Genomic DNA, 27,565 nt, shown 5'->3' on the forward strand with positions numbered 1-27,565 from the left:
ATGGATGGAGAGATAGAGGCCCTGATCTCTAGTACGTCCTCGGACGAGCCCTCCAGAGGTGTCTCCAGTCATCTTGCCCACACGGAAAGGAAATATATGAACATATATGCCAATATATGGCAGGTATATGCAGAATATACGCCGCTTATACTGTATGTCATATGCAGGTTCCTATATGTGCATATATGTTGATATATAGGGAATCTATGTCTCAGATATAGCTTATATATGTCCACATATATGCCACAATCAGGTTCATATATTTGCATATATGTCACAAATGCCTACATATATAGCTAATATATATTTGACTTTTTGCATATATGTCATACATACAGTAATGCCTATATATATAGCTCATACCTATCTCCCTTTTTTATTTGCAAGGTAATATGTGCATATCAGTCCAAAGTTATATAAGAAAATGTATTCATTATTGTACGTATTTCCATGGATTGTGGAAGATATAATATAAAGACAATATTGTTTAATTAGGTCTGCTGCCACTCTTATTTATACACAAGTAAAGACCTTTCTGTTTTCCACTGCCTTCTAGAAGAGGCACAACCATTTAAAATGTTTTACATGATGTGAACATCATCATCATTATCAGTTATTATCATCATTAGTAGTTTTATCCTTCAACTTCTTGTTTATGCCCCAAAATGACTGCTATACCCTTCATACATCTGACTATAGCCCTCACCTGCATGGGAGTTCCCGGTGTCTATGGCAGTGACCGACCAGCCTCATTCTCCTGGCTGCCATCTTCTCACTCACCATTAGCTCCCCCTTAGAGATGCTTAGTAACATGCTCACCCTGGTTGATGTTTAGTATTGCACGTAGCATTGTGGTTGTGAGTGGTTGAATCTCAGCGGCACCTTTCTATTATATACTCGTATATATTCCCTTGAGCAGAAAAACTCAAAAAAGGACTCCGAAGTAGAATGAATTACAAAAATATGTATTCCAAAAAAAATTTGTTCCCTGTTACAGAAGTCATCTAAAAACAAGTTCTTAAACTCAAAAAGACCTTGAGCATCAACTGAATCTGCACTGCCCTGCACACTCAGGTGTTAGCAATTGTTAATTACATTCTCAGTTACACAACCTGAGCTCTCTTCTTAAAGCTACAGTAACAGCATTATTTTTAACCTAAAGAACCTCATCATGAATTAAACAAATTGATAAATATTTTAACCTTTTTAACTTAGCTTATTTAACAACCATATACTTCAATATATAGGAACTGTTAAACCAAAATACGAAATCACAAAATAAAGCAAAATACAAAATCACAAAATAAAGCAGTTATTAATATAAACAAACACAATATTCAAACTTGTCTCCCACAGTGGTGAAGCACATGTGGCCAGGGACTCCAGCATTAATAAAGTATCTATCTATCTATCTATCTATCTATCTATCTATAACCACATAGGAGGACCTATCGTTTCTTCTCTTATACATATTTTTCACTTTTCATACCAGTAACCTGTAAGCTGATTGTATGACGTTCTGTATAGTAGTTGTGTATATCTGTCTGTCTCTTATATGTCATCATGATTTGTGTGCATGGGGATCTCATTTTAAACAAGCTTAGTGCTTAATGAGCCTTCCAGTTTAGTAGACCTTGTATTGTGAATTTGTTCTTCCATGTACTGTTGTTCTCATGTCTTACTAAATTAAGTACATCAATCAATCAAACTGTACTATCGCAGAGAAAAAGCTGAGCTTGATATCAGGGGGGGGGGGGGGGGGTTGGGCTTCCACACGCTGGCCATGCCATTCAGAACCCTCCATGATTTCCTCACTTTTAAGGTTGCGTTGACCCATAAGCCCAAGTACTTGAAGTCCATTACTTCTTTCAGTGCATTGCCTCCTGTTGTAAGATGGTCCGTGAGGGTGTAATTAGGTGAACACTGTCTCACCTGACCCTCCTCTGGTCAGGAGCACCTCTGCCTGCTCCACATGGTCAGGTGACCCGCCTTGGGTCTGCTAGCATTTCCTCTGTAATGTAAAGGTAAGAGCAGTGGTGGAAAAAGTACTACATTTTTTTAAGTAAAAGTATCAATACTGCAATGTAGAAATACTCTGTTAGAAGTAAAAGGCCTGTGTTCAAAATGTTGGTCCACCACTGCCGTAGGCCTGCATGTATTCCACACACACTTTTTTCCCGGAGGATTCAAACCCCAGTCTCCGTGGTAAGCAGTAACCTCACCCCTGCTGCACCACCCAGAGGTCCCATAGTTACTTTAAATGGGATCAAATAAGGTGCAGACATATGGCGCTGTGCCAAACATAATACACCATGTATTGTTCACTAGACATTATGCAAATTCAACCACAACTGCACTTTGGCAGTACATAAAGTCTGTTGAAGCTAAAAACCCTCAGCTGGATAACAAACTCTATCAGCTCGACTCTACCTCTAACCAAAATATAATTATATACACTTTAGTAATTAGAGGAATATGTTTTGATAGAAGTTCTATGGGCCAGAACATATTTAACCCACTCAATCCGGGAACGCATCTGTGTCATTTTAAGATTTCTTTGGCTATTCAAAAATAGCAGATATACAAGCTCATAGCTTGTCATGAGCTTGTTCTATTTTTTTTAAATCGTGAAATTGTGTTCAAATCTTGAATCTGATTCTGAATCTTGAATATATATTCTTTAAACATTTGCTAAATGTTTTGTTCTCGGCACCTCCAGAAGCAAATATTTGAATTACAAAAGTTTGCTTTAAAAATATATATATTCAAAGATTTGCACACATTTTCACGATTTTTCAAAAATAGCCAAAGAAATCTTGAAATGACACAGATGTGTTCCTGGTCTTAATGGGTTAAAAAAAAAGTTTAGGAACATAGTTTAGAAACAGCCACTGAGATATACTGCACAGTCATACACTTTTGACTTTACACGCCACAAAAAATGTTCTTTGGGAGATTTTTATCATTAATAATTAATGAAACAAATATACTGTACAAGATGGTGGGGTACAGTTGGAGCACAAAGTTAGAACATTCAATCCCGGATGTCAATATGAAAAGTTCTGCGCTGTGATATGAATTCTGTCTGAACCAAGAGGCAATTCTCTGCTCTCTCTCAAACCCACTCCTACTCCCCGTGTCCCCGAGAGGTTCTCCGCTAAACTTGAACTTGAACCTAAACAGTTAGAACTTGAAATTGTGTTCGCAAAACTGCCAAAAGAATCTCGCCGTCCAGAGACATCAACTTGGACCGATGTTCTCCCGTTGGTCGTTGGTCTATAAGAGTTCATTCCAGCCGGGAGCTCTCGGTGTTCCAACTTGTCTGAAGGAAGAAAATAATATGCTGAAGGGAGCGGAAATAAGTTATAAGCGCAAAACTGAAGGAAGAACTGACATGCTGTCAGACCTTGCACTCACAAACAGGAGTTAAAACGCCTTCAGTCGATATATCAAGCTATGGATTTTTATTTTCCCTGTGAGAGCGAAGCTCCTGTTTTACTGTTACTCCACTAAAGTTGCCAGAAAGAAGCACAATAACACAGTATGTACCCAGATTTACTGAATGTAACTGGCAAGTCAAGATCATTACGACTGCAATAGATTAACGTTGTTTTGTTGCCAAATACATTGCTCTTTTTTATTGAGATTTCTTTAGGATTTACAGTATAGAGGTTTTACACTGCATCTCTCTATTTAACACACACACACACACACACACACACACACACACACACACACACACACACACAGTCTCCTGCACTGGGTGTCTGATTCACCGTGAGTTACAACTGTGGCAATGCGAATCAGAAATTAGTCCCGGTTCTGTCATTGGCGTGTTATGCAAACACGCCGCACATGCCTGCTTCATAAATCTGTACATAAAATATCTGCTGTGCCGGAGTGTTATCATAACACAGCCATGAAAACAATCGTGGCCTGTTAGCTGCTGCTCTGCTCTGGCAAATATTGATCTGATTTAGGGGGAAATTTATAGCTACGTGCCGATCTCCTCCAGAGAATGATACTAATTTCCCAAAGGGGAAAAGGAATACCGTCTCGGATAGAGGCGTAAAGAATGGACTCCAGATCCTTCCAGGAGTCCGTGGGCCTCCAGCTTTTAGACGTATGGCGTGTGTTTTTTTTTTAAAGAGAGAAGAGGGGAAAGAGTTGTTATACAGGCCTGTTTCTGTGGAGCGTAACCTAAAGCCATGCAGATCTGCGGTCACGCTGTGCTAAATGTATTTCCTCACAGACGATGACACTAAGTCCTCCTATCAGTTTAACTCCCTTCCTCTGCTCACTTCCTTTCTCCATGGTTTATACCTGTCACACGCATCTACACGCTGTTGTACACAAGGGTCTTTTCAATCGATTGATTGATTCCATACATCAAGAATATCATCAAGAAATACTAAACACTATACTGAACTTAGAATCTCACAGACCAAGCAAGGATACATAGGCTCTATGCACAGCAGCCATATTATCACTTCCTTCACACGTTTACCAACGATACTAATGAAGGCTCTGTTCCATTTAGTGTAGCACTGTGGTTCTCATACTTTTTAATTTCCACGACCCCCATAACTCTGTTACGGGTCCATTTGGTTCCATTTGTACACTCTCAAAAGTTACACACCCGTAAGGGCCCATTTGGAACCCCCTCAAGGAACCATGAGGGTACCATGAGGGACCCCAATTTTAGACCCACTGGTGGTTTCCAGTGAGCCAATATGCACGATATCAGCACCCTGTCTCTGTTTGACCAGAATGGAACAGAGTCTTTATTAGTATCATTGGCAACACCTGGCTGCTGTGCATAGAGCCTATTAGGCCACAGACCCCCATGACTCTAAAAGTGTACAAATGGAACCAAATGGACCCTTACAGACCTCTGTTTCAGTTCATAACATCCACCATCAGAATGTCTTCTTCATTTCCATCAAACTTCCCTTATTCAGGTCTTAAAGTTCACAGGTCACAATATTCAATGGTTTAAAGTTCTGATTTGGATTACACTGTATAGGCTTTAAAGATCGAGTCTTTGTCAAACCACACCAAACAAACACTCTGTCATGGCCAAAATGGACCCCCTGGCCGCCTCACTTCCTGTAACTTTTATAAGTTCCTGGTACCTCACTTCCTGGAACTTTTCTACCAGTGATCACTTCCTGGAACTTTTACTACATGTGTATGTGTTTGCCCACAGCTCCCCCTATGACATAAAACCAGACGGCAGAGAATGAATGGATATCTTCATCAAAACATAACACAAATTTCACTAAATTTAGATGTTAAATATCTAGCCAACTTTTTAACCAATATATTCCCTTTGTTATCACAAGTATGTTATGTTTATTTCAATACTCATACATGGACAGGAAATCTTTCACACATTTATGTGGCAGTGTCACAACCTGCCTCACATCATTCTGTTCACATCATCATGTTTGTGTTCTTTACTGTAAGTTTCTAATAATAGCTGTGTGCTGAGGCTGTGCTAGGAGCAACAGTCTGTCTAGCAGAACAATAATAAATGAACTTTACATTACCTATACCTGACTCATACTGAAAGTCTTTCACACCGGGGGTGTAATGAATACATTATATGAAAATACACCGGCAAGTATTTGGAAAAAAAAAGGAAACCTATTCTTATAGTTGATGCCTCATTCATACAGGTTGATGTCTTTGTTCAAGGTGCAAAATCGACCTCATTCTGAATAACAATTGCATCGCTTTATGGCCTTGTCATATTCACGGAGACGCATCGGCCCCAAACCCTTCCAAACGGCGTACGGTTCGCCTATCCGTTATTGGACCGACCGACTCATTTTCGCCCATGAGTTCACTCACATGGAACAGTTCTCCACTTCGGCCTTCAAATTTCTCATTTGAATATTTGTGTTCTGTGTGGATGTTAACTTATCACGACACAAACAGCAGTGTAATAAAATGTGTTTTGGGGGAAATTAATCGCACCATGAAGAAGAAGAAAAATGAACTTTAGTCATCTGATGGAATACATTGCGCGTGAGATTCTAAAGGATGTTGGTTGGGGTGTAAAGTAACTAAGTACATTTACTCGAGTACTGTACTTACTTCACTGGAGTATTTCCAATGTTCAATACTTTTACACTCAGAGACAAATATTGTATTTTTACTCCACTACAATTATTTGAAAACTTTAGTTACTAGTTACTTTGCAGATATAAATTATTATATCTCTGCTGTCCGGCAGAAACCAACTAACTCTAAAAGGTTCATTTTTCAGGAAATTACAAAAAGTGGAGTTAGGAGGTTTTATTCATCATTGATAAGAACAGCTGAATGGAAAGATTTATGGAAAAAAAATGCAAAAGCATCAAAATGGATTTAGCTGGTTTCTGCCAGACAGCAACGATATTATAAAACATACATTAACCACTTCAGCCTGTTTCATATATAGGCTGTTTGAAACTAGCCGATCTACAAGCTCACAACCGCAACGTGTTGTGAGCTTGTAGATTGGCTAGTTCAAACATTGTTGTACTTTTATATTTTGATGCCAGTACTTTCGTACTTTTACTCAAGTAACATTTTGAACACAGGCCTTTTTTGCATTGCAGAATTGATACTTTTACTTAAGTGAGTATACTTTTTCCACCACTGTTTGGGGACCAGCAGGCCATCGGTGACAGTAATGATTGTAAATGGGTCCACATCAGCAGATTGTAGTTAAACAGAACTTCACACGATGTCAAACCTGCCCCTCTGTCACATGCATGGATTTAACGTATGGCTCACAGTGCTGTAACAGAGTCATGGTACAGTACAGACACATCTGTGGGACAGGAAGTTCTTCCCAGCTAATTCTGGCACACGTCTACAGATAACAATGTCGATAACAGCGATTATATTTGGCGACCTGACCTCTGTTTCCCAGATGGTCTCTGGGCTCTCAGGCGAACAGGGTCTGCGGGTATAAGAGAGAGTTTGAATAGTGTGACAGACAAGACTGTCAACCATGTTACTTCTACTGAGACTGGCTTCAGTGCTGCTTCTGGCGGCATATGGTGGGTAGCAGGCCTTCGCTTACTTGAGTTCACTGAGACGGTACAAAGAAAGTAGTGCAAACAGAAAGTCAGCTATTATTAATGAATATTTACATACTCGAGCTATTTCTTACCGTACTACTTGTTATTCTTAATGATTTATGTTGTTATTACATTGCTGATACAATATTGAGGATCTGAAAGCAAAGAATGTTACTGTTGTGTACTTGTACATGATACAAAATGCTGGATCTTGAATCAAACTTAAAGGTATGGTAAGTGATTTTCTTTGGTTAAAATAAGTGTTAAATAGTGCTATGTTCTGATAGTACTCATTGCTGTAGAGTGTTTGTTCAGTAACGGGAGTCTCCATGGGATACCAATTTTATCCAATCAGGAAGGAGAACTCAGTCAGGATACAGATTAAACAAATGAAATTGTGATGACACAAATAAATGAGCTGAACAAATTGGAACTGGAACGCTATAACAATAAAGCTGATAAATGGGTGCTATCTCCTGATTGGTTGATATTTTGTCACCTACCTGAACGTTTATTTTCTGTTTATTAAAGAGCTGGAGAGACATGGAGACTCCTGTTACTGAACAAACACTATATAGCAATGAGTACTATCAGAATAGTGCTTTAACCTTTTAACAAAAAACATTATGTTTTAACCAAAAAATATCACTTATCATACCTTTAAAGGTAGGGTAAGTGATTTACTTTGGTTAGAATACGTGTTAAATAGCTCTATATTCTAATAGTACTCATTGCTATAGAGTGTTTGTTCAGTAAAAGGAGTCTCCCATTTTTCTCCAGCTCTTTATTAAACAGAAAATGCATTTTCAGTACTCTCTCCTGATTGGCTTAAAGTTTGTCACCTACCTGAAAATGGACGTATATTCTGTTTACTAGAGAGCTGGAGAGACCCCTGTGACCGAACAAACTATGTAGCAATGATTACTATCAACATATAGAACTTTAACCTTTTAACAAAAAACTAAAAAATACCCAAAAATATCATTACCCTACCTTTAATGGTAAATAATGGAACTAACATAAAGCATTTGTTTCAGGATATCTGAGTTGGTATATACAGTATATGTTCACAGTAGAATCTACAGTATGTGACGGATCATGCATTTAAATTGTGCCGTCATGTGTTTTCTCTTAGTGTACGGGTGTGGCACCCCCACATTTGAACCCGATGCCAGCAGGGTGGTGAACGGACAGGATGCCCGTCCTCACAGCTGGCCTTGGCAGGTACTGTAGACGTACTCTCATCATCATCCAATCCATGTTCTCATCTCATTTGTTTGTTTGTCCTCTCGTTCAGTTGCCACGGTAACGGAGTGTGTTTGTGTTATTTTTCTCTCAGATTTCCCTGCAGGTGAAGCACGGCAGTCGCTGGCATCACACGTGTGGAGGCACTCTGATTGGTCCTCGCTGGGTCCTGACGGCTGGACACTGCATTTGGTGAGTTCCCGTCAACCACTTAAAAACCCCAGCATCTAAATTCTGGGGGAAAACTCTCGCAGGAAAATAGCACATTGACAAGCTCACACCGCGTTTGAACGCAACGCTGCTATTTTCTGAGAAGATATTTAACCTATTTAATCCGGGAACGCATCTGTGTCATTTTAGATTTCTTTGGGCTATTCAATAATAGCAGATATACAAGCTCATAAATGGGTGTCCGCGGCCAAATACATACATCATTTTTGTTTCTAAATCCTAACAGTATGTTGCTATATCAGTGGCGCTCCAACTTTTCCATGCCAAGGACCCCCCAGAATTATATGTATTTGGCCGCAGACCCCCATCTCAAAATATGTTATTCCATCCATGGACCCCCAGAAGCACATATTGGAGTTAATAATGTTCTCTTTATAAATATATATATATATATATATATATATATATATATATATATATATATATATATATATATATATATATATATATATATATATATATTCAATGATTAGCAAACATTTTCAGGATTTTTTAATTTATCTTACACAAAACTCTTTCTCCCTCGTCAGTCAGTCAACAGTCTATCCATCGTTACTGTCAGCTAGAAAACCTTGTATGTACGAAACCCTTTCTTTACAGGAAATAGAAAAAAAGTATCTGTGTTGAAATGGATCCAATAGTAGTTAATAGTTAGTCACAAGCTCTTGTTAATTTCAACCTTTCATTGGTTAACTATGTATAAAGCCCACAGACATACTTAACCACTTTAAACATGGTGTCACAAAAATATTGTTAAAAAAATACATTTTTGAAAAAATTATAAAAACAAATATTGGAGGAAAAAAAAGAAAAAGATGGCAAGGTATTAAGCAACACAGCTGCAGCTAATCAAATTAATAATGTGTGTGTTTTATGATTTATGTGTGTGCTCAGACCCATGGCTGTACTACCGATGATGTGTGAACATAGGCAGCAGTCAACAGTATTGTTGATGCACTTTGACACACCTAAATCTAACCACACCCATTATTATTTTGATTAGCTGCAGCTGTGGTCCTGATCATGACATCATGGTGTAACATAAGGTCAGCCTTATGCTGTCCTTATACAGCCTGCCATGTTTTTACCCTGTACCTACAACATCAGCCTGGGTTTTCATCCCCCATTCAATCCAGCAAAGTAGCCAAAGCATTTTTTTTCTTTTTGTATCGTGAAAATGTGTGCAAATCTTTTATATATTAAAGCGACATGTTTTTACTCAAATCTTTGCTTCTGGGGGTTCCTGGAACAACATATTTTGAGATGGGGGTCCGCGGCCTAATACATAAAATTTTGGGGCTCCTTGACATGAAAAAAGTTTGAGAACCACTGATATTATATATAGCTACATACGTTTTTTCAAAAACATGTTAGGATTTAGAAGACATTTGTAGAATCCCAGAAGCAAAGATTTGAGTTAAAATGTTTGCTTTCAAAATATATATATATTCAAAGATTTGGACACATTTTCAAGATTTTTCAAAAATAGCAGATCTACAAGCTCAATTTTTGTAGCTCTGCTATTTTTTTTAATTGCCAAAGAAATCTAAAATGACACAGATGCGTTCAGTGGCGTGCACAGACATTTTGAGGGGCAGGTGCTCAAGTAAATTATACTTTTTTTTGTTTACTTGGTCTGCTCTTTTTTCCCTCTACCTCTTTGCCAAAAATAGCCGATCTACAAGCCCACAACGCCTCGCGTGCGAGGCGTTGTGGGCTTGTAGATCGGCTATTTTTGGCTAAAGTTCTCCTCAGAAAAGGGATGCTAGGTTTCGAGTGGTTATGGTAAAAAGAAAAATCATATCACATAAAGAATTGGCGGACCCCCTGTAAGGACAATTCCTTTTAACAGGTCGTTCATGAAAGTCCTTGCGGTCTTGTTTCCAATGAGAACCTGTGAGCAATTAGGGGTTAAGAGTCTTGCTCAGGGACAACCTAGGGGGTCCTCAGAGTAGTAACTCTGAGGACCCCCGGACCCCCTGTTGAACACCCCTGCTGTAAACTGGGGAAAAAAACGTTTTTTTGTTTTTTTTTCAAAAGGGCACTTCTGGTCAAGAGGGCAAAGGGCAGGTGCTCTAGCGCCACCTAGAGGCTATCTGTGCACGTCCCTGGATGCGTTCCCGGTCTTAATGGATTAATCTTATATTGTAGATCAATGTCTGCCTCTCTAACCACTGTGTGGGACACAAAGATGTGAAGAATAAACATGTCGTTTGTTGCAGGCCTGGAGACGTGTACCGCGTCGTCCTGGGGGAGCACAGTATGAGCAAGCAAGAGGGAACCGAACAAACCAGAGACATTCTGCGCAGGATCGTTCACCCCGATTGGGATATCGACCGTGTGAACCAAGGGTGGGTTGTTATCTTTTTTTCCTCCGTCACGCAATATTACCAACTACCATAGTTGCTTGTATCTCCTGCTTGTATCAACTAAATTAGATGCTGTTTTCACTGTGACAGTTCCACTGTCATACATTTGTGGAAGGTACCATAGCATAGCTCTGTTGGGGTAATGGGCTCTATGCACAGCAGCCATATTGTGAAGACATTCACAGGTGTTACCAATGATACTAATGAAGGCTCTGTTCCATTTAGTGTAGCACAGTGGTTCTCAAATGTTTCAATTTCCACGACCCCCGTAACTCTGAGAGTGTGCAAATGTTTTATCCAAAGCCATATTTTTTTTATCATATATCTATAACCCTAACCCCGAAATAAAGTAACAAAAAACTGGGGGAAAAAAGTACCAAAATCCGATTTTCGCATGCACGCCCGTGTGCCCGCATGCACGCGTGCTGTGCCCGCTGAATTTGAAGAATTTGAGTACTTTTTCCACCACTGAAGGTGACGTTATGTGATTATTTTCCACACAGCAATGACCTTGCCCTGCTGAAACTGGACAAGAGTCCCATCATGACCGACAGCGTTGGCGTGGCTTGTCTTCCAGAGTCTGGGGAGATGCTGGCCCACGGGGCAGCCTGCTACATCTCTGGCTGGGGCAACCTTTACAGTAATGTGTCCTTGTTCTCATTCTGTCACTCAGCTCTAAAGCACTGTTATATGACAGATGCCATTATGTAACATGGTCATTTAGTATCAGGGCCTATTAGCAAGGCCTGCCACTTTGATGACGTGTAATTCACAATGTCATTTACTCTTTATGTTCAACTACATTATACACTTGCAGTCCAAAGTACACAGCAGATTGTCATAATGCTATACAGTGGTGTTGACTGATCAGTGTATATAGCGGTGGTGGAAAAGAGTACTCAAAGGTTTTACTTAAGTGAAAGTATCAATAATGCAATGGAGAAATGCTCTGTTACAAGTAAAAGTCCGCTATTCAAAATCGACTCGAGTAAAAGTACAAAAGTGTTGGTATCAAAATGTACTTAAAGTACCAAAAGTTGAAAGTACTCAAACGCAAGAATGTCCCTTTTCAAGTTTTCAAATGTAAAAAAATCTTTTGAAAATAGCAAATCTACAAGCATCGCGACGCATTGTAAACGTGTAGATCTGCTATTTTCAAATGGCCGAAATGTATTTAGGCTTGACGTGGGTAATGTATGTTTTGTAATAATAATCAAAATCTACAAAGTAACTAGTAACTGAAATGTAGTGGAGTAAAAGTACAGTATTTGGATACGAGATGTAGTGGAGTAGAAGTAAAAGTATTGGAAATTGGAAATACTCAAGTAAAACACAAATACCTCAAAATTGTACTTAAGTACAGTACTTAAGACTTATGTAAACACTATACTGTAGTATTCCAGATAAGTCTTTTTTACACTGAGTTAAAGGATGTCTGTCCCTCCCTTCTCTACAACATGTTCTCTGATCTTGCACTTTGTGAGTCATTATTTTACACTTTAGCTATTCAATCGTGAAAATGTGTGCAAATCTTTGAATATATAATTTTTTTTAAAGCGAAAATCTTTGCTTCTGGGGGTCCCTGGAACAACATATTTTGAGATGGGGGTACGCGGCCAAATACATATCATCTTGGGGGTCCTTGACATGAAAAAGATTGAGCACCACTGACATAGAAACATACGTTTTTCAGAAAACTGTTGGGATTTAGGAGACATTTGTTGAATCGGCTTCAGGTCTTAATGGGTTAAACAACGTCAACCCAAAGCCGCCCCCCTGCGTCGACATATCTGCTATGGTTGCCGTGGTAACGACGTAGGCGTCATGACTTTTATCTCTTTATGTGTGTTCTTCAAATTCGTTATTTTCCTCTGACACTGCAGATAGGACCTTGTGAACCCATTGTCTGCCATGCCGCGAGATATGTCTTTATATAATATTGCCTTGTTCCTGTACATTCCTACAAGTTTGGCTTGTACAGAGGCGTCCCCCCCAAAGTGCTAGGAGACACAGAATATCTGTCCACTAAATACTGCTCGACATTTCTTCTGTAAAACTTATGCTGCACTATTGTTTTATTTCATTACAACCCTTGCGCTCTCATACATCAAAATCAATTCTCGTGCTCTGTAATGACATCAGTGGCGCTCAGGTCACGCTGTAAGTGATGTTTTGGACAGTTTGATATGAGACTTGTGTGGTTAGAGCAGGTTACTGCGTTCAGACTGAGACGCATCTTTAGAAATCAGATTTGAATCAGATTTGAAACCACCTCTGAATGTGGCTCTAGTCGGATTTGTAAGCTGGCACAGTGGATATGGCACAGATCTGATTCAGGCTGGATTTGGCTGCCAGTGTAAACGGGGCCTATTAAATGCCTCAATTCTAAATGAACACTTGAGGATATTGCTAAGCAAATGTAGCAGGGCGATATAAAGCAACGACTACGCCACCCACACGTATAGGAGTGAGGGATCCTTTAAACACTTTAACCATATACTGTACTGTATATATAGATATATAGGACTGAACAAGGTAAGGTTCCCCAGTAAGGTACGGGTTCAGAATTAACAGAACCAGAGGCTGATGTATCAAATGTGTGAAGTTTATTCAAACAGTTGGTATAAAAAATAGTCAGGTTAAAATACAGAAAGGAAGAAAGCGGTTAGTATTACTGGGAGTTCTGCAAAGGGACTAAACCCAAAAGGCAAAGGGACAATAAGGGTAAGGGCTTCGGGGCCTACTAAACTAAATCTACAGAAATTAAACAAATCAAAATAATGCAAAACCAAAAGCAAATAAAGTAAATAAGCAAATCAAAACAAACTACAAATACGCAAAACCAAAATAAAAATCATGCAATGCTACTTCATGGCCCAGTATAGCTCTGTCCTCAGTCAACCCTATTGCACACAGTCCAACAGTAAAAACCTAGTCTAAATAGTATATACTGTATGGCACGGTGGGAAAAACAGTGATGGTTAGTTCAGCTCCTACAAAAATCAAATAAGCATTAGACCAACCCTCCAACAATTCATCCCAGACATTAGGCCCCTATAGCAAGATGACAAAATACAGCAAAATAACAAACATACCCAATGAGTGAATATATGCTCATGGCTCCCATTGACATAGGCCTGCACAGCCACAGGGTACTGCTGCTCAAAGGACCTGGAGGCTTCTGGAAATACAGATATATATTAGTATAATTAACAACAGGCCTAATATTGTCAGCCTAAACTCTTACTATTGCTACAATGAGTTATAAAAACCTTGTCATTTGTTTCAGATTGTCTTACCGAGAATTAGTCTGTACCCCTCATGCCTCCAGGTCTCTCTCACAAACACTCAAGCCAGGCTTCTGGCTAAACAGGAGGCCACAAACCTGGCCACCTCTTTATGCACTTTCCTTAAAGGGCCAGTGCTACACAAACAAATGTGTCCGTTTCAGTCAGGGTTGCCCTACTTTTCATCTGAAGTCCCTGGCCAGAATATTGAAAGGCATCTGCAAACGATAAAAAAACGTCGCCAACAACAACAACAACAACTAAAAACAAAAGCTAAACTAAAACCACAGAACGTCAAGTCACATCATAATCTAACTTGTATTTCAGAAAGTAATAACATGGTGTCTCTGTGTTTCCCCATAAACCCGGTGGTCCCATGCCTGTAGCATTATTGTCTCTGTGTCCCCAGTAATTTTTTTTAACCACTGGATCTTTAAAGACTGCATTCTGGTGCAACCTATCTGCCAGTCTTATCATCTAATATTGTGGCAGATCTATTCAATTTGGCCACCGACTCTGTTTTCAGATGAGGAGCCAGAGCAAAAAATCTTTGTAATTCTTTTATTCAAGCAGACTGTGTCTGTATGCTGTCAGGCTTGTCTCAGTGAAGTGAGCATGCTATCCATAATTGTCCTGGAGTTTACCAGGAACATGTGATTATGACATTATATCAGGATTCATCTTGTCCACTGGAAAGGTCAGGCAGGAGTTTCACAACAGCATATTGACAGTCCATAATTGTTTTATTATTATTAAGTCTAAAACATGGAGATATCGTAACATCGAGACCGAACCTGTGGCCCGTGAGGATATTGCAAGTGGGCCCCCAAAAGAACTGACAAAACACTCAAGATTTGAATGATATATATATAGGTGGACCCATGCCTGCAACACTATTAAATAACATTGTGTCTCTGTGTTTTCAGACGAATCTGCCAGTGCAAAAAAAAAATGCCCTCTGCGATTTGGGTCTGGCACCGCTCCGTTGTGAATCCATTTCCTGCTCCCGAAGTCTGGGGTGACCAATCAGGGCCCAGTATTCAAATATGGGAGACTGTAATTGGTAGTTGGTTGTAGGTCTAACCAATTGCGTCGAGAGCCATTGTTTTGATGCCGCCCCCTTGGAAAAAAAACGTCCTCATAGAAGCACCAGACTCAGTGATAGTCTGGCTACGAGAGGCTACTGTGTTTCCCCATGCAGCCGGTGGTCCCATGCCTGTTACATTATTCAATAACATGGTGTCTCTGTGTCCCCCATGCAGCCGGGGGTCCCATGCCTGACATCCTGCAGCAGGCCTTGCTGCCGGTGGTAGAACACAGTGTGTGCAGCAGCAGTGAGTGGTGGGGCATCAACGTCAAGACCAACATGATCTGTGCTGGAGGAGACGTCATTTCCGGATGCAACGTACGTTTACCTGTAGCCTACCCGTCACCTCATAGGGATGTTGTGTGTGTGTGCATGTGCGGGCGCGCCTGCAGCTCAAACAACTAGGGGGGGCGCCGCTCCCACCCCGACCCACCTCGACTATTCTTCTACATCCTAATCAAGGACAGACTGCCAGGGACGTGCACAGATAGACTCTAGGTGGTGCTAGAGCACCTGCCCTTTGCCCTGTTGACCAGAAGTGCCCTTTTTTTCAGTTTACACCAGGGGTCTTCAACAGGGGGTCCGGGACCCCTAAGGGGTCCTCAGAGTTACTACAGGGGGTCCGCCAAATCTTTATGTGATATGATTTTTCTTTTTACCATAACCACTCGAAACCTAGCATCCCTTTTCTGAGGAGAACTTTAGCCAAAAATAGCAGATCTACAAGCTCACAACGCCTCGCACTGCGAGGCGTTGTGAGCTTGTAGATCGGCTATTTTTGGCAAAGAGGTATAGGTGTAGAGGGAAAAAAGAGCAGACCAAGTAAACAAAAAAAAGTATAATTCACTTGAGCACCTGCCCCTCAAAATGTCTGTCCACGCCACTGCAGACTGCGGTGTAAAAGTAATTAAGTACATTTTACTCATGTTCTGTTTGTGTGTTTGTGTGTGTGTGTGTGTGTCCATGTCTTTGTGTCTCAGGGGGACTCAGGGGGTCCGCTGAACTGTAAGGGACAGGATGGTAGGTGGTACGTCCACGGGGTCACCAGCTTCGTCTCCAATCGCCAATGCAACGAAGTGAAGAAGCCCACCGTGTTCACTCGCAACTCTGCCTTCAGCGACTGGCTCAGTGACGTAAGACCCCTGACATGTTCATATTATACAGCATAGCAGTGATTTTGACAGCAAATTTTGATATAGTCCTTTGAATAAAATTCCATTTAGTTTTAGTCATATTTGAGTCATCTGAAATGTTTTAGTTTTTGTCTAGTTTTAGTCGACTAAACATCATAAGATTTTAGTGTATTTGGCGGTGCCTTGATGGCGCCGTAATGCCTGATTTTACGCTTGGTTGCATTCTGAAAATAGCAGATCTACAAGCTCACAACGTGTCGCAGTCTGCTATTTTCAGTGCGCAACACCCAAGCGCAACCAAACATAAAATGACTCGTCTTTTAGTTCTACTGAATCTCTTCTCCACTAGGTCCCTCACTAACATTTTAGTCTAGTTTTTATTTGTTGACGAAATTGTCAATATATTTAGTCATAGTTTTAATCATCATAGCTTAGTTTTATTTTAGTTTTTATTTAGTTTTTGTCAGTGAAAAAAGGTAGTCGACAAACATTTTTGTCCTAGTTTTAGTCGACAACATAGATAGATAGATACCAGCCCGACCATCGCAGTGGAATATGCATAATTCCTTTTATTCACATTCTACATGTATATTAGATAAATAGATGAATCTATAATAACTGAAATACTGTTTGTTTCTTGTCATCTCCTCAGACTATGCTCCATTACTAAGGATCTACTGGATGTCTGCAGATGATTTATTACTGTAGGCCTACGTCCAAATAAATATCATTATTATTAATTATGTCTTTTCTTTGTGTGTGTGTGTGTGTGTGTGTGTGTGTGTGTGTGTGTGTGTGTGTGTGTGTGTGTGTGTGTGTGTGTGTGTGTGTGTGTGTGTGTGTGCGCGCGCGTGTGTGTGTGTGCGTGTGTGCATGCGTGTGCGTGTGCGTGTGCGTGTACTGCTGTAGGACTTGAGTAAATGTATTTAGTTACTTTAAACCACTGAGTATCTGTTACAGTACTTAATCCAGTCTGACTGCTCCATAATCATACTACTATACTATATATCACATGTAGTATCTCCATTACACATAACACATTCACACTGATAACATAATACTGTAAAACTCAAGGTGGAAGGAAACTTTTGTCCAAACACTTTACATAAAAACAACTGAAATGTACTGTAATGCCTACAATGTTAAATGAATTGTCAACATTGTACTTGCAGACATTAAAACTTTGGTCCTTATAGGTTTTATTTTATTTAGGGGTGGGGGGTGTCCTCTTTCTTCTTTCTGTCATTTGCACAGTGAACACAGAGCTTTTAATCTGTCCCCCTCTGCTGGTGGACAGAGGGACTGAGCTGTCACCTCCCTGCAGTGTCACAGGAGCTCCACTCAGTGGAGAACAAAGCAAGACTATATGAACTCTATTTACACCGAAACGTAGCCGATCTACAAGCCCACCATGCGTCGCATCCGCAGCTTGTGGTGGGCTTGTAGATCGGCTATGTTGGGCGCGAGACACCGTGGTATGACGCAGCATAAATCAGCCACTATTATGATGACTACCTGTGCTGCTCACAGGCAAAGCCTGAAATTACAGTCATCACACAGACAATAACATGTCCGCACTGTACCGTCACAGCTATAATGCTAAACTGGAAGACATTTTTGCTATTAAAGTATATTGAGGCAGTGATTCATAGCGTGTCTCTGTACTTAATGTGAATACCATTTACCTTACTCCTCTATGACTGGCCTGTAAGCGTGCCTGAGTCCCTGGCCACAGAGGATTTTCAGCCAATCATACACCTTAGTGTCAGGGTGTCGCGAATAATGGAAAGTGACAATACCACAGTGAATAGCGTTTAGCTGGACACGCCACATGCAACTGGCCACACACAGCGTGAATATGTTCCTAAGGATGACTACGTAGTCCCATTAAATCATTTGGGGCTTTGGTTGTGCTCTCCCAAAAATAACACATCTAGCACTGACGTGTTAAATGACATGTGCCAGCCAGAACTACAGGACCCATGCTGGCTCATAATAGATTATAATGAACACTATAGACCTTTTCATACGGGACAACATAAACATTTCTAAATGGGTTCCTTGTTTATTTCCTGTTGCGCGCCGTTTCCTAGCGATGCAGTTCACATGACAAAGTCTGTTATGGGAAATATTAATACGGTTTGGCACTGAATAATAATGGCAACCAGAAAGGCAGAAAGATTATGTTTGTTTGTTTTTTTCATTGTCAAGTTGATTTAACCACATAAATCCTATAAACTTCATTGACCGGGGTCCCCCAGGGGTCTTTAGCTTGGTCCCCTCCCCTTTGTCCCTCTACACCTAATGTATTTGCCAAGAACAGCCGATCTACAAGCTCATGTGCTGTGAGGTTGCCCCAAAATAGAGATGCTAGGGTTCATGTGGTGGTTAATACATTTCGCATCCCTATTCTGGGGGAACAAAAATAGCAGATCTACAAGCTTAAGAAATAGCTGATCTACAAGTTCGGCTATTTTCGGCGAAGAGGTTTGGTGTAGAGGGGGGGGAAAAGAGTAGACCAAGTACAGAGCCAAAGGTCAAGGTTACAGGGTGTTGAGGGCTTAAGTGGTTAAATGTCTGAAAACACACATTTAACATGAATCTAATATGTAGTGGGGGTGGTCCCTGTTTCATCTCTCTCGCAGCTAAGGGGTCGTTGGCCTGAAAAGCATTGAAGACCCCTGCCGTAGTCTGATCGGCTGTGTTTGATAGGAGAGGGTCTGAGCACATCCATTTTTTTTCCAAAATGTCTAACAGACCCTTCATGTTGTTGTACAATAAGAAGTTGCTTTTCTTGCTGCTAAAGGTCACTGTATGCAAGTGGCTGGTGAGCTGGAGTCCCTAAATCACCTTTTCTCTTTCAACTGAGGAATCCAAATATGGTCTCCATTTCCAGTGCTCGCTCTTTTTGAACCTTATGTATCAGTGGAGGATTCTTAATACTTATCAGTATTAATGAATCACTTAATAAAACAGCAACTGACGCACAAACTTGGACACATCATCAGTGTTGTTTCCTGGAGTCACTGGGTGTTTGGGGTCTCGCAACAGACAGACACTCTCCTCCGGGAGACCCGACCGAGGCTGTTCAGCCCCCGGCCTGTGTCCAAGTGGCATGCTACTGCCGCCCCCTCTGTCTCTTGGGGGTAGTTTAGAGACAGTGCTAATTAGGGGGTTATAGGGTTAGCCTGGCACTAGCCAGACCGACGACGCGGATCCACTCACTCACACCTGGAACGTATGTGAGTGAATCCACGCCATCAGTCCGGCCGATGCCAGGCCAGGTTATAGGTGAGATTTTGCAGCTGTTGGCGACACTAGGACAGGGGTCTTCAACAGGGGGTCCGGGACCCCGGGGTCCTCAGAGTTACTACAGGGGGTCCGTCAAATCTTTGCGTGATTCTTTTTTTTTTTTACCTTAACCACTTGAACCCTAATCTGAGTTCCCAGAAGTTATCGCCAGCTCTCGCATACATACGGGAGAGGCGAAGGAACACTTGAACCCTAGCATCCCCTTTTCTGAGGAGAACTTTAGCCAAAAATAGCCGATATACAAGCTCTCAACGCCTCGCGCTTGTAGATCGGCTATTTTTGGCAAAGAGGCTAGGTGTAGAGGGGAAAAAGAGCAGACTAAGTTAAAAAAAACTTTAATACAATATAGTTGGGGGTCCCTGCTTTATCTCTCTCTCAGCTAGGGGGTCCTTGGCCTGAAAAGGTTGAAGACCCCTGCACTAGGAGGCTCTGGCACTGTGGGTTGCCTCCGGGCTGGACCAGACCTGTGTCTGTGTCATTTTAAGATTTCTTTGGCTATTCAAAAATAGCAGATATACAAGTTCATACAGTACTACGAGCTTGTAGATCTGCTATTTTGGAAAAATCTTGGAACATTTTTGAAAATATTTGAATATACTGCATATATAATTATTTCAAAGCGAACTCAAATATTTGCTTATTGGGGGTCCCTGGAACAAAATATTTTGAGATGGGGGTCTGCGACCAAATATATATCATTTTAGGGGTCCTTGACATGAAAAGGTTTGAGCACCACTGAGATAGAAAACATAGGTTTCCGTTAGGATTCAGAAGACATTTGTAGCATGCGTTCCTAGATTGAATGGGTTAATACTACTTATCAGTATTAATTAGCAGCGGAGTGCTTATGGGGTGAAAGTGCTGACTGGGCCTTTTCCATCACCACCCCACCTATCACTGTTTCAGGGTGTGGTCATTTACTCTCTCACCACCCACACAGTAGGATGAGTTCGAGCTACTGAGGGTTTATAGTCATAAACTATTATGGCTTTATATTTATTGTATAATAAATTATGAACCCGTTTACGCTACTACTAGTGTCATACTAGAGGACTGCCCTCGATGGTACCGGTGCCAACATGGCTCATAATACTGCTTCAAACTCACTGACCCTCATGGGCAATCATTAACTAATCACTTGATGTTATAGTAACTCCCACATGGGCAAGGTAAGGTCAACTTTATTACCCCTGATAGGAATGCAGGAGGTCAGGTCATAGAAATACTCAAAACAACAATAAAAACATAATCTACACACATATGCACATTATACAGATCCCCCTGATACACTGGCGTATGCGCGCACACACGCATGCACATGCTCGCTCACACACACACACACACACACACACACACACACACACACACACACACACACACACACACACACACACACACACACACACACACACACACACACACACACACACACACACGCGCGCGCACGCACGCGCACGCGCACACAGGCACATTGGATGTGTGCATGTTTGTGGATGTGTGTAGCCCTGCTTTCCGGCATTAAGATATCATAGTGACATCAAAATAATGTCATATGGCCTTTCACCACTTTATTTTGGGATGATACTATGATAGTCTAGCCTGGTTCCAGCCCATAGACCCCGCCCACTCTCTGAGTGAGCTCCTCTTGGTCTGGCATTATAATGTCTACCTGACAAATCAGAGTCGGAGGTGGGAGTGGTCTAACGACAAGCCAATCAGTGAATATCTGCTAAAACAAGCTGTACGATGACGTCAGATGTAGGCGGAATCGTGAATCTCTTGTGATTGGTTTAGGGAAATTCGAATCCCCTCCCTCGCGGAATCGCGGACACTGCAGCCAATGTCAGACTGAAGCTCCACGCAGCTTCTGTCTGATAATCAGGCTAATGATAGTCAGCATCTTGAACTATGGGAAACAGACATGGACCACTGGTAGGAGAATTTGTCAATTGATGTGAACTGTCTTTCTGAATCTGTCAAAGAACAAGATTTCTATTGACCTTCATATGAATCCATAGCTACCTACACTTCCCTTGCTCCTGCCACTAGCATATAGGGCAGTAGTTTGGCAGTATAAATATTTCAGAACCATCCTGGATGATGAACTAACCTTTGATGCCAACAACTGTTTTTCATTTTGGAAAGGAGGAAACCAAAGATTGTTTTTCTTAAGAAAGTTCAGAAGTTTTACATGGATACGACTCCTTACCTTACCTTACCTTACGCATACACACACAAGCATGCACGCACAGACGCACACGCACGCACGCACGCACGCACGCACGCACACACAAACCACACACACACACACACACACACACACACACACTCCCCTTCTAGCATAATGCTGACACACATACTAATACTGTATAGAATCAAATAAATACTTCAATAAGCAGCGGGCTATACAGTAGCTGATCCCTGAGAAACATTAACAATCAGCTCATGAATACATATTGCACCATACAATTATTGCATAAGGATCTTCATTGCACACATACCGACCGAAATACCAACCACAGAGCCTGTGTTTAGTGCTGTCCCGCTCATTTAACCCTTCAATTGCTGAAGGAACAATTACAGGTTTAATACTAAACCTAGTCTGGCTTCTTATTTCCCTTTGCTAGAAGAATCCTTCCTTTGTCCCGATGGATTGGTTAGCTTCATTACCTGTTGTATAGAGGCTTAGTAATGATAATTATACAGTAATAATTACTGATGATGCGGTCGGCCTCTCTGCACAGCTTGCAGCAGACATCTGGTCACTATCCTAATGACCCTGCATGCTCCGCCGTCTTGATAATGAGCTGCAGTCTGTCTCGATCTTCTTCTTCTGGGCTTCACGTGTTCATACCAAACATGCAAATCAGGCCCAGCAACGGGATTCCTCTCTGTTGTATAGCCGTATAAAACAGTCAATATTAACCCACTAAAGCCGGGAACGCATCTCAGTCATTTTGAGATTTCTTTGGCTATTTTTTGAAAAATCTTTTATATATTTTTTAAAGCGAACATTTTTAACTAAAATCTTTGCTTCTGGGGGATTCTACAAATGTCTTCTAAATCCTAACAGTTTTTTTGAAAAAAGGATAGGTATTTGGCCGTGGACCCACATTTCAAAATATTTTGTTCCAGGGACCCCCCAGAAGTTGTATGTTCGCTTAAAAAAAATACATATTCAAAGATTTGCACAAATGTTCACGATTTTTCAAAAATACCAGATAAGCTCATGGCGCGCTATGAGCTTGTAGATCTGCTATTTTCGAATAGCCAAAGAAATCTAAAAATGACACAGATTCTTTCCCGGCCTAAATGGGTTAAAACAGTTTCTGTAAAAGAACACCCTTTTTACTGTAGTAAATTTCCCCCTTAGTACAGTGGTTCTCAACCTGTGGGTTGGGACCCCGAGGGGGGCCCCCCACATGATTTTTTGGGGGGTCCCCCAGATGACAGTGAAGTGACAGTTTAAGGACTTTTAAGACCTTTTTAATACCTAAAAAAAAAAAAAAGGTTGCCAAATCAAATTGATTATTTTGGGAGGTCGCGGCATGAAAAGGTTGAGAACCACTGCACTAGTACATCTTCATCAAATAAATAAATAAATGAGTAAATAAATAATAACACAATCCCCACTCCTTTGGTGTGTTTTTTGCCACTGTCTGTAGAGGTTCACATACACTAAATGTGTCCTGCATTTACCCATCTTAACTACGAAGAGCAGGATGAGTTTGAGGCTTTAAGGAACTCCACCAGGCCTCATGGTGTCATATCTGCATAATGTGAAGCTCCAACACTCATTAGTGTACAGTGCACACCCAGCATGGAACACAGCACGGCCCTGTAGGGCCCCTGTGGTTACACAGAGCACGGCCCTGTAGGGCCCCTGTGCACACCCAGCATGGAACACAGAGCACGGCCCTGTAGGGCCCCTGTGGTTAGACAGAGCACGGCCCTGTAGGGCCCCTGTGCACACCCAGCATGGAACACAGATCACGGCCCTGTAGGGCCCCTGTGGTTATAAACTATAGCTGTGTTGAATCTAATGCATGATTTATAGTTTGTTGTGCGGTGATGACAACAGGAATAACAGACAAATGCCCTGCATGACTCATCATAAGGAGGCCAGTGAAGTTTATTCTGGCCTGAAAAGTGAGAAAGAGAGAGAATCTATAATTTTACAACACAAACATAATGGCTGAAAAACAAAAACAAGCTGCACTAGCAGCGCTCATGGTCACTGCGTGTTTCTGCAAATTATCACTCCCTAATCACAGTCTTTAATCAATAAATAGTTTGATGAGAATGTGGCCGTGGAGATAATTATAGCATGCATTGCGACATGTTTAAAGGTACAGTACGCTGTATTCGTCCATGCAGCTGTAGGAGTGACCAGTGGTGGAAAGTACTCACATGTTTTACTCAAGTAAAAGTATCAATAGGCTACGGCAATATAGAAATACTCTGTTCCAAGTATAAGTCCGGAATTCTAAATGTACTTGAGTAAAAGTACAAAAGTATTGCCATCATCATCAAATGTACTTAAAGTACCAAAAGTAAAAGTACTCAGTATGCAGAATGTCCCATTTCAAGTTTTCAAATATATGAAAATCTTTTGAAAATATGAGTCGCATCGCAATGGATTGTGAGCTTGTAGATCGGCTATTTTCAAATGGCCGAAATGTACACAGGGCTGAAGTGGTTAATGTATGTTTTATAATAATAATAATAAAAATCTACAAAGTAACAAAAATTGTGTCCCATAAGCCATGCCTAGCTAGAATGACTAAAACGACTTAAAAAAAAAAAAAAAAATCTAGACTCCCATCCACTTCCTTGTTAACTTAAAACTTAAAAATTCTGTATCTCGGCTCCTGAGTACTTTTTTTTTTCAATGAAAAATCTTGGCAGTGGGCAAACGCGGCCAGAAATAATTCAGGCAGTGAATGAGTTAAGTGCAGTACTTGAGTAGATAGTTACTTTACACCACTGGGAGGGTACTGACCATGTCACATGGGGAAAGAGAGAGACAATGCATTGCATCAAACCTGTGGGCTGAGTCAATGAATAACCAAATTGTAAAATATAGGCGACGCAAAGATGACCCTTAACAAGCTGAATGTAAGATTGAGGTCAAGGCTGGCTCATGCACAGCCCTACTGTATATTTGTATCTCTGAGTCATGTATTTGTGTGTGGGGCACAGGTCATGGGCATTCACACACACACACACACACACACACACACACACACACACACACACACACACACACACACACACACACACACACACACACACGCACGCACGCACACACGCACACACGCACACACACTCGCGCGCACACGCAGGGTGTGTGGGCACATCTATGTCAATCAGATATAATACAGTACATACGGGTCATTATCAGGTCATTATGGCACAGTAGCTGCATCTGAACGTGGGGAACGCCCAAATAGTAAACAATCAGTAATTATTGATAAGGAGGCATTTGATTGAATTGTTGCACCTGTAGTCATTATGAAGTCTAAAGTCTGAACGTGTATAACTGTAGAGCGCAGTTGTTCTTAAACTGTCTTCTGACCTTGTGAACTGTGCCCTGAAGATGTCTTAAACAGGGTGTCGTGCCACTACAGTACACAGTACAGTACAGTACAGTACAGTACAGGACAGGACAGGGCAGGACAGGACAGTACAGGACAGGGGATGTTCGATATTGACTTTTTTACCGATATCCGATATACCACTATAATGGAACAGACAGACAGACAGATAATATCGTACATCTCTAATCACCACCATATTGGTTCTGGCTATATGACACTAGATGGCTGAATTAAATACAAAGTATAGTAATATATTTGAACTCTTAAATCAGTTTAACCAAACCCCCGTTCACAACACCGAGTCCGACCACTTCATTGTAAATCCAGGTCACAATAACAGCAAAGTACTGACAATGGCCCTGTGCAATGATAATTAAATAATATTTAATAATCCTACATGTACTACTTAAACGACAACGACAATAATAACGTTCCATTTATAGATCCAGGGGCCGCAGTGAAAATTGCTTTTTCATTTTCATTTGCAAATTATTATTTCGACAAAGAAATAAAGAATCTCAAGTGCTAAGCATTACATAGCCCATATAAGCATCTGATATAGTGCACTAATATGCATTTATTCATGTTTATGGCTCTCAGCCCCTGTAGTCTTACCATTAAACAATATATATTCTATATAGTATCTGTAACAATAATGTTGAACCAATCATAGCCAAAACTATTTTTCTTCCGTTCTCATTTGGGCCACTGGGTTCACATGGACTAATATGGTGACCAATCATTTATGATTATCTGTCAAATAAAAGGAAAACTCAATCTGCAATGGTGATTATATTTCTTGTGCTCCATTGATTACCCATAGTGCACCATGGGGGCTCAGTACTGTTACCTATTATCATATTGTAATGAAACTGTGGGTTGAATCAGGAACTGTACCTTCTTGGAATAGGAATGTGTGTTATTGTAATCACACAACAACTGTTGTCTCTGAGAGGGGGTGGAAGAAGATATTTTACTTAAGTAAAAGTAGCAATACCACAATATGAAAATACTCTGTTATAAGTAAAAGGCCTGTGTTCAAAATGTTACTTGAGTAAGAGTACAAAAGTATTGGCATCAAAATATACGTAAAGGGACCAAAAGTAAAAGCACCCTACTAATGTTTGAAAATAGCAGATCTACAAGCTCACAACGCGTCACGATGCGCCGCGTTGTGAGCTTGTGGATCTGCTATTTTCAAATAGCCTACTGCATTGGTTCTCCCAGGGGTCCTTGAGGGAGTTCCAGGGGGTCCCCAGCTAAATGATAGATTAGGCACCAAATGGACCCTTATGGGTCTGTAACTCTGAGAGTGTACAAATGGAACCAAATGGACCCTGACGGGTCCATTTGGTTCCATTTGTACACTCTCAGAGTTAAATTGACATAGATTTTACAATATAATTTGCGGTCCAAGTGATAGAAATGCCATTAAATGGGGGTCTGTAGCCCTAATGCATGTCAAACTGGGGGTCCTTGAAATTAAAATGGTTGAGAATCACTACTAGAGCTGTAAAAATCTTCTCTTATGGGGGTCCCTGGCATATCTTTTGAAATGGGGGTCCGCAGGCTAATAAGTGTCAATTTGGGGGTCCTTGACATGAAAAAGTTTGAGAACCACTGGCCTACTGTATGCATAAAATAGGGCTGAAGTGGTTAATGTGTGTTTCACGCAGCGTGGCCTGCTGCGTGAAACACACATTAGAGACACACTGAAGGCCAACCTCAGGAGCTGCAACACTGATGCAGAAAACTGGGAGGATAAAGCTGCCGACAGGGAAAGGTGGAGGCACCAAGCTACCCAAGGCATTGAGGCTTTCGAACGGGCAAGAGTGGCATCGATCCAAGACAAGACAGACCACAGGAAACGTGAACCTCTCACCTCAACACAGGACAAAACTCCCTGCAGTGTCTGCGGAAGACTGTGTGTCCCAGGGATAGGGCTATACGCTCCCACACGAGGAGCCACGCTGAGAGGAAACAACTTCCTGTCTACTCGTCCTTCGGATCAACGGGAGACTCCACCAGCTAGATAACATTATTACCCATTGTCTTCATTATAGGTAATGTGAAAATGAGCTATATTGAAAGATGAAACCCTAACCCTAACCCAAAATAATATTTTAAAAGGTGTTTACATGGATATGAATGCATAACAAGTCAGCTATGAGTTGGGGGGGGGGGGTAATTTATGAAAATGATGATTTTTGAGTTAAATCACAGGT

The 27,565-nt window shown here is 41.0% G+C and overlaps 1 protein-coding gene across 1 annotated transcript; it reads left to right on the top strand.

Moving 5' to 3' along the window:
• LOC311051576 (chymotrypsin-like elastase family member 3B) lies at positions 1 to 27,372 on the top strand (the record flags this gene model as incomplete). Its single annotated transcript, XM_084066155.1, has 9 exons — positions 1 to 58; positions 8,212 to 8,300; positions 8,416 to 8,513; positions 10,775 to 10,903; positions 11,425 to 11,561; positions 15,471 to 15,613; positions 16,276 to 16,428; positions 27,017 to 27,166; positions 27,250 to 27,372. The coding sequence occupies 9 exons, from the start codon at positions 1 to 3 to the stop codon at positions 27,370 to 27,372; spliced, it is 1,080 nt and encodes a 359-aa protein (XP_083922281.1).
• Between the last annotated feature and the right edge of the window lie 193 nt (positions 27,373 to 27,565).

This window comes from Gymnoscopelus microlampas, assembly GCF_963454915.1.
Source record: "Gymnoscopelus microlampas genome assembly, chromosome: 9".
In the NCBI taxonomy this organism is placed as follows: domain Eukaryota; kingdom Metazoa; phylum Chordata; class Actinopteri; order Myctophiformes; family Myctophidae; genus Gymnoscopelus; species Gymnoscopelus microlampas.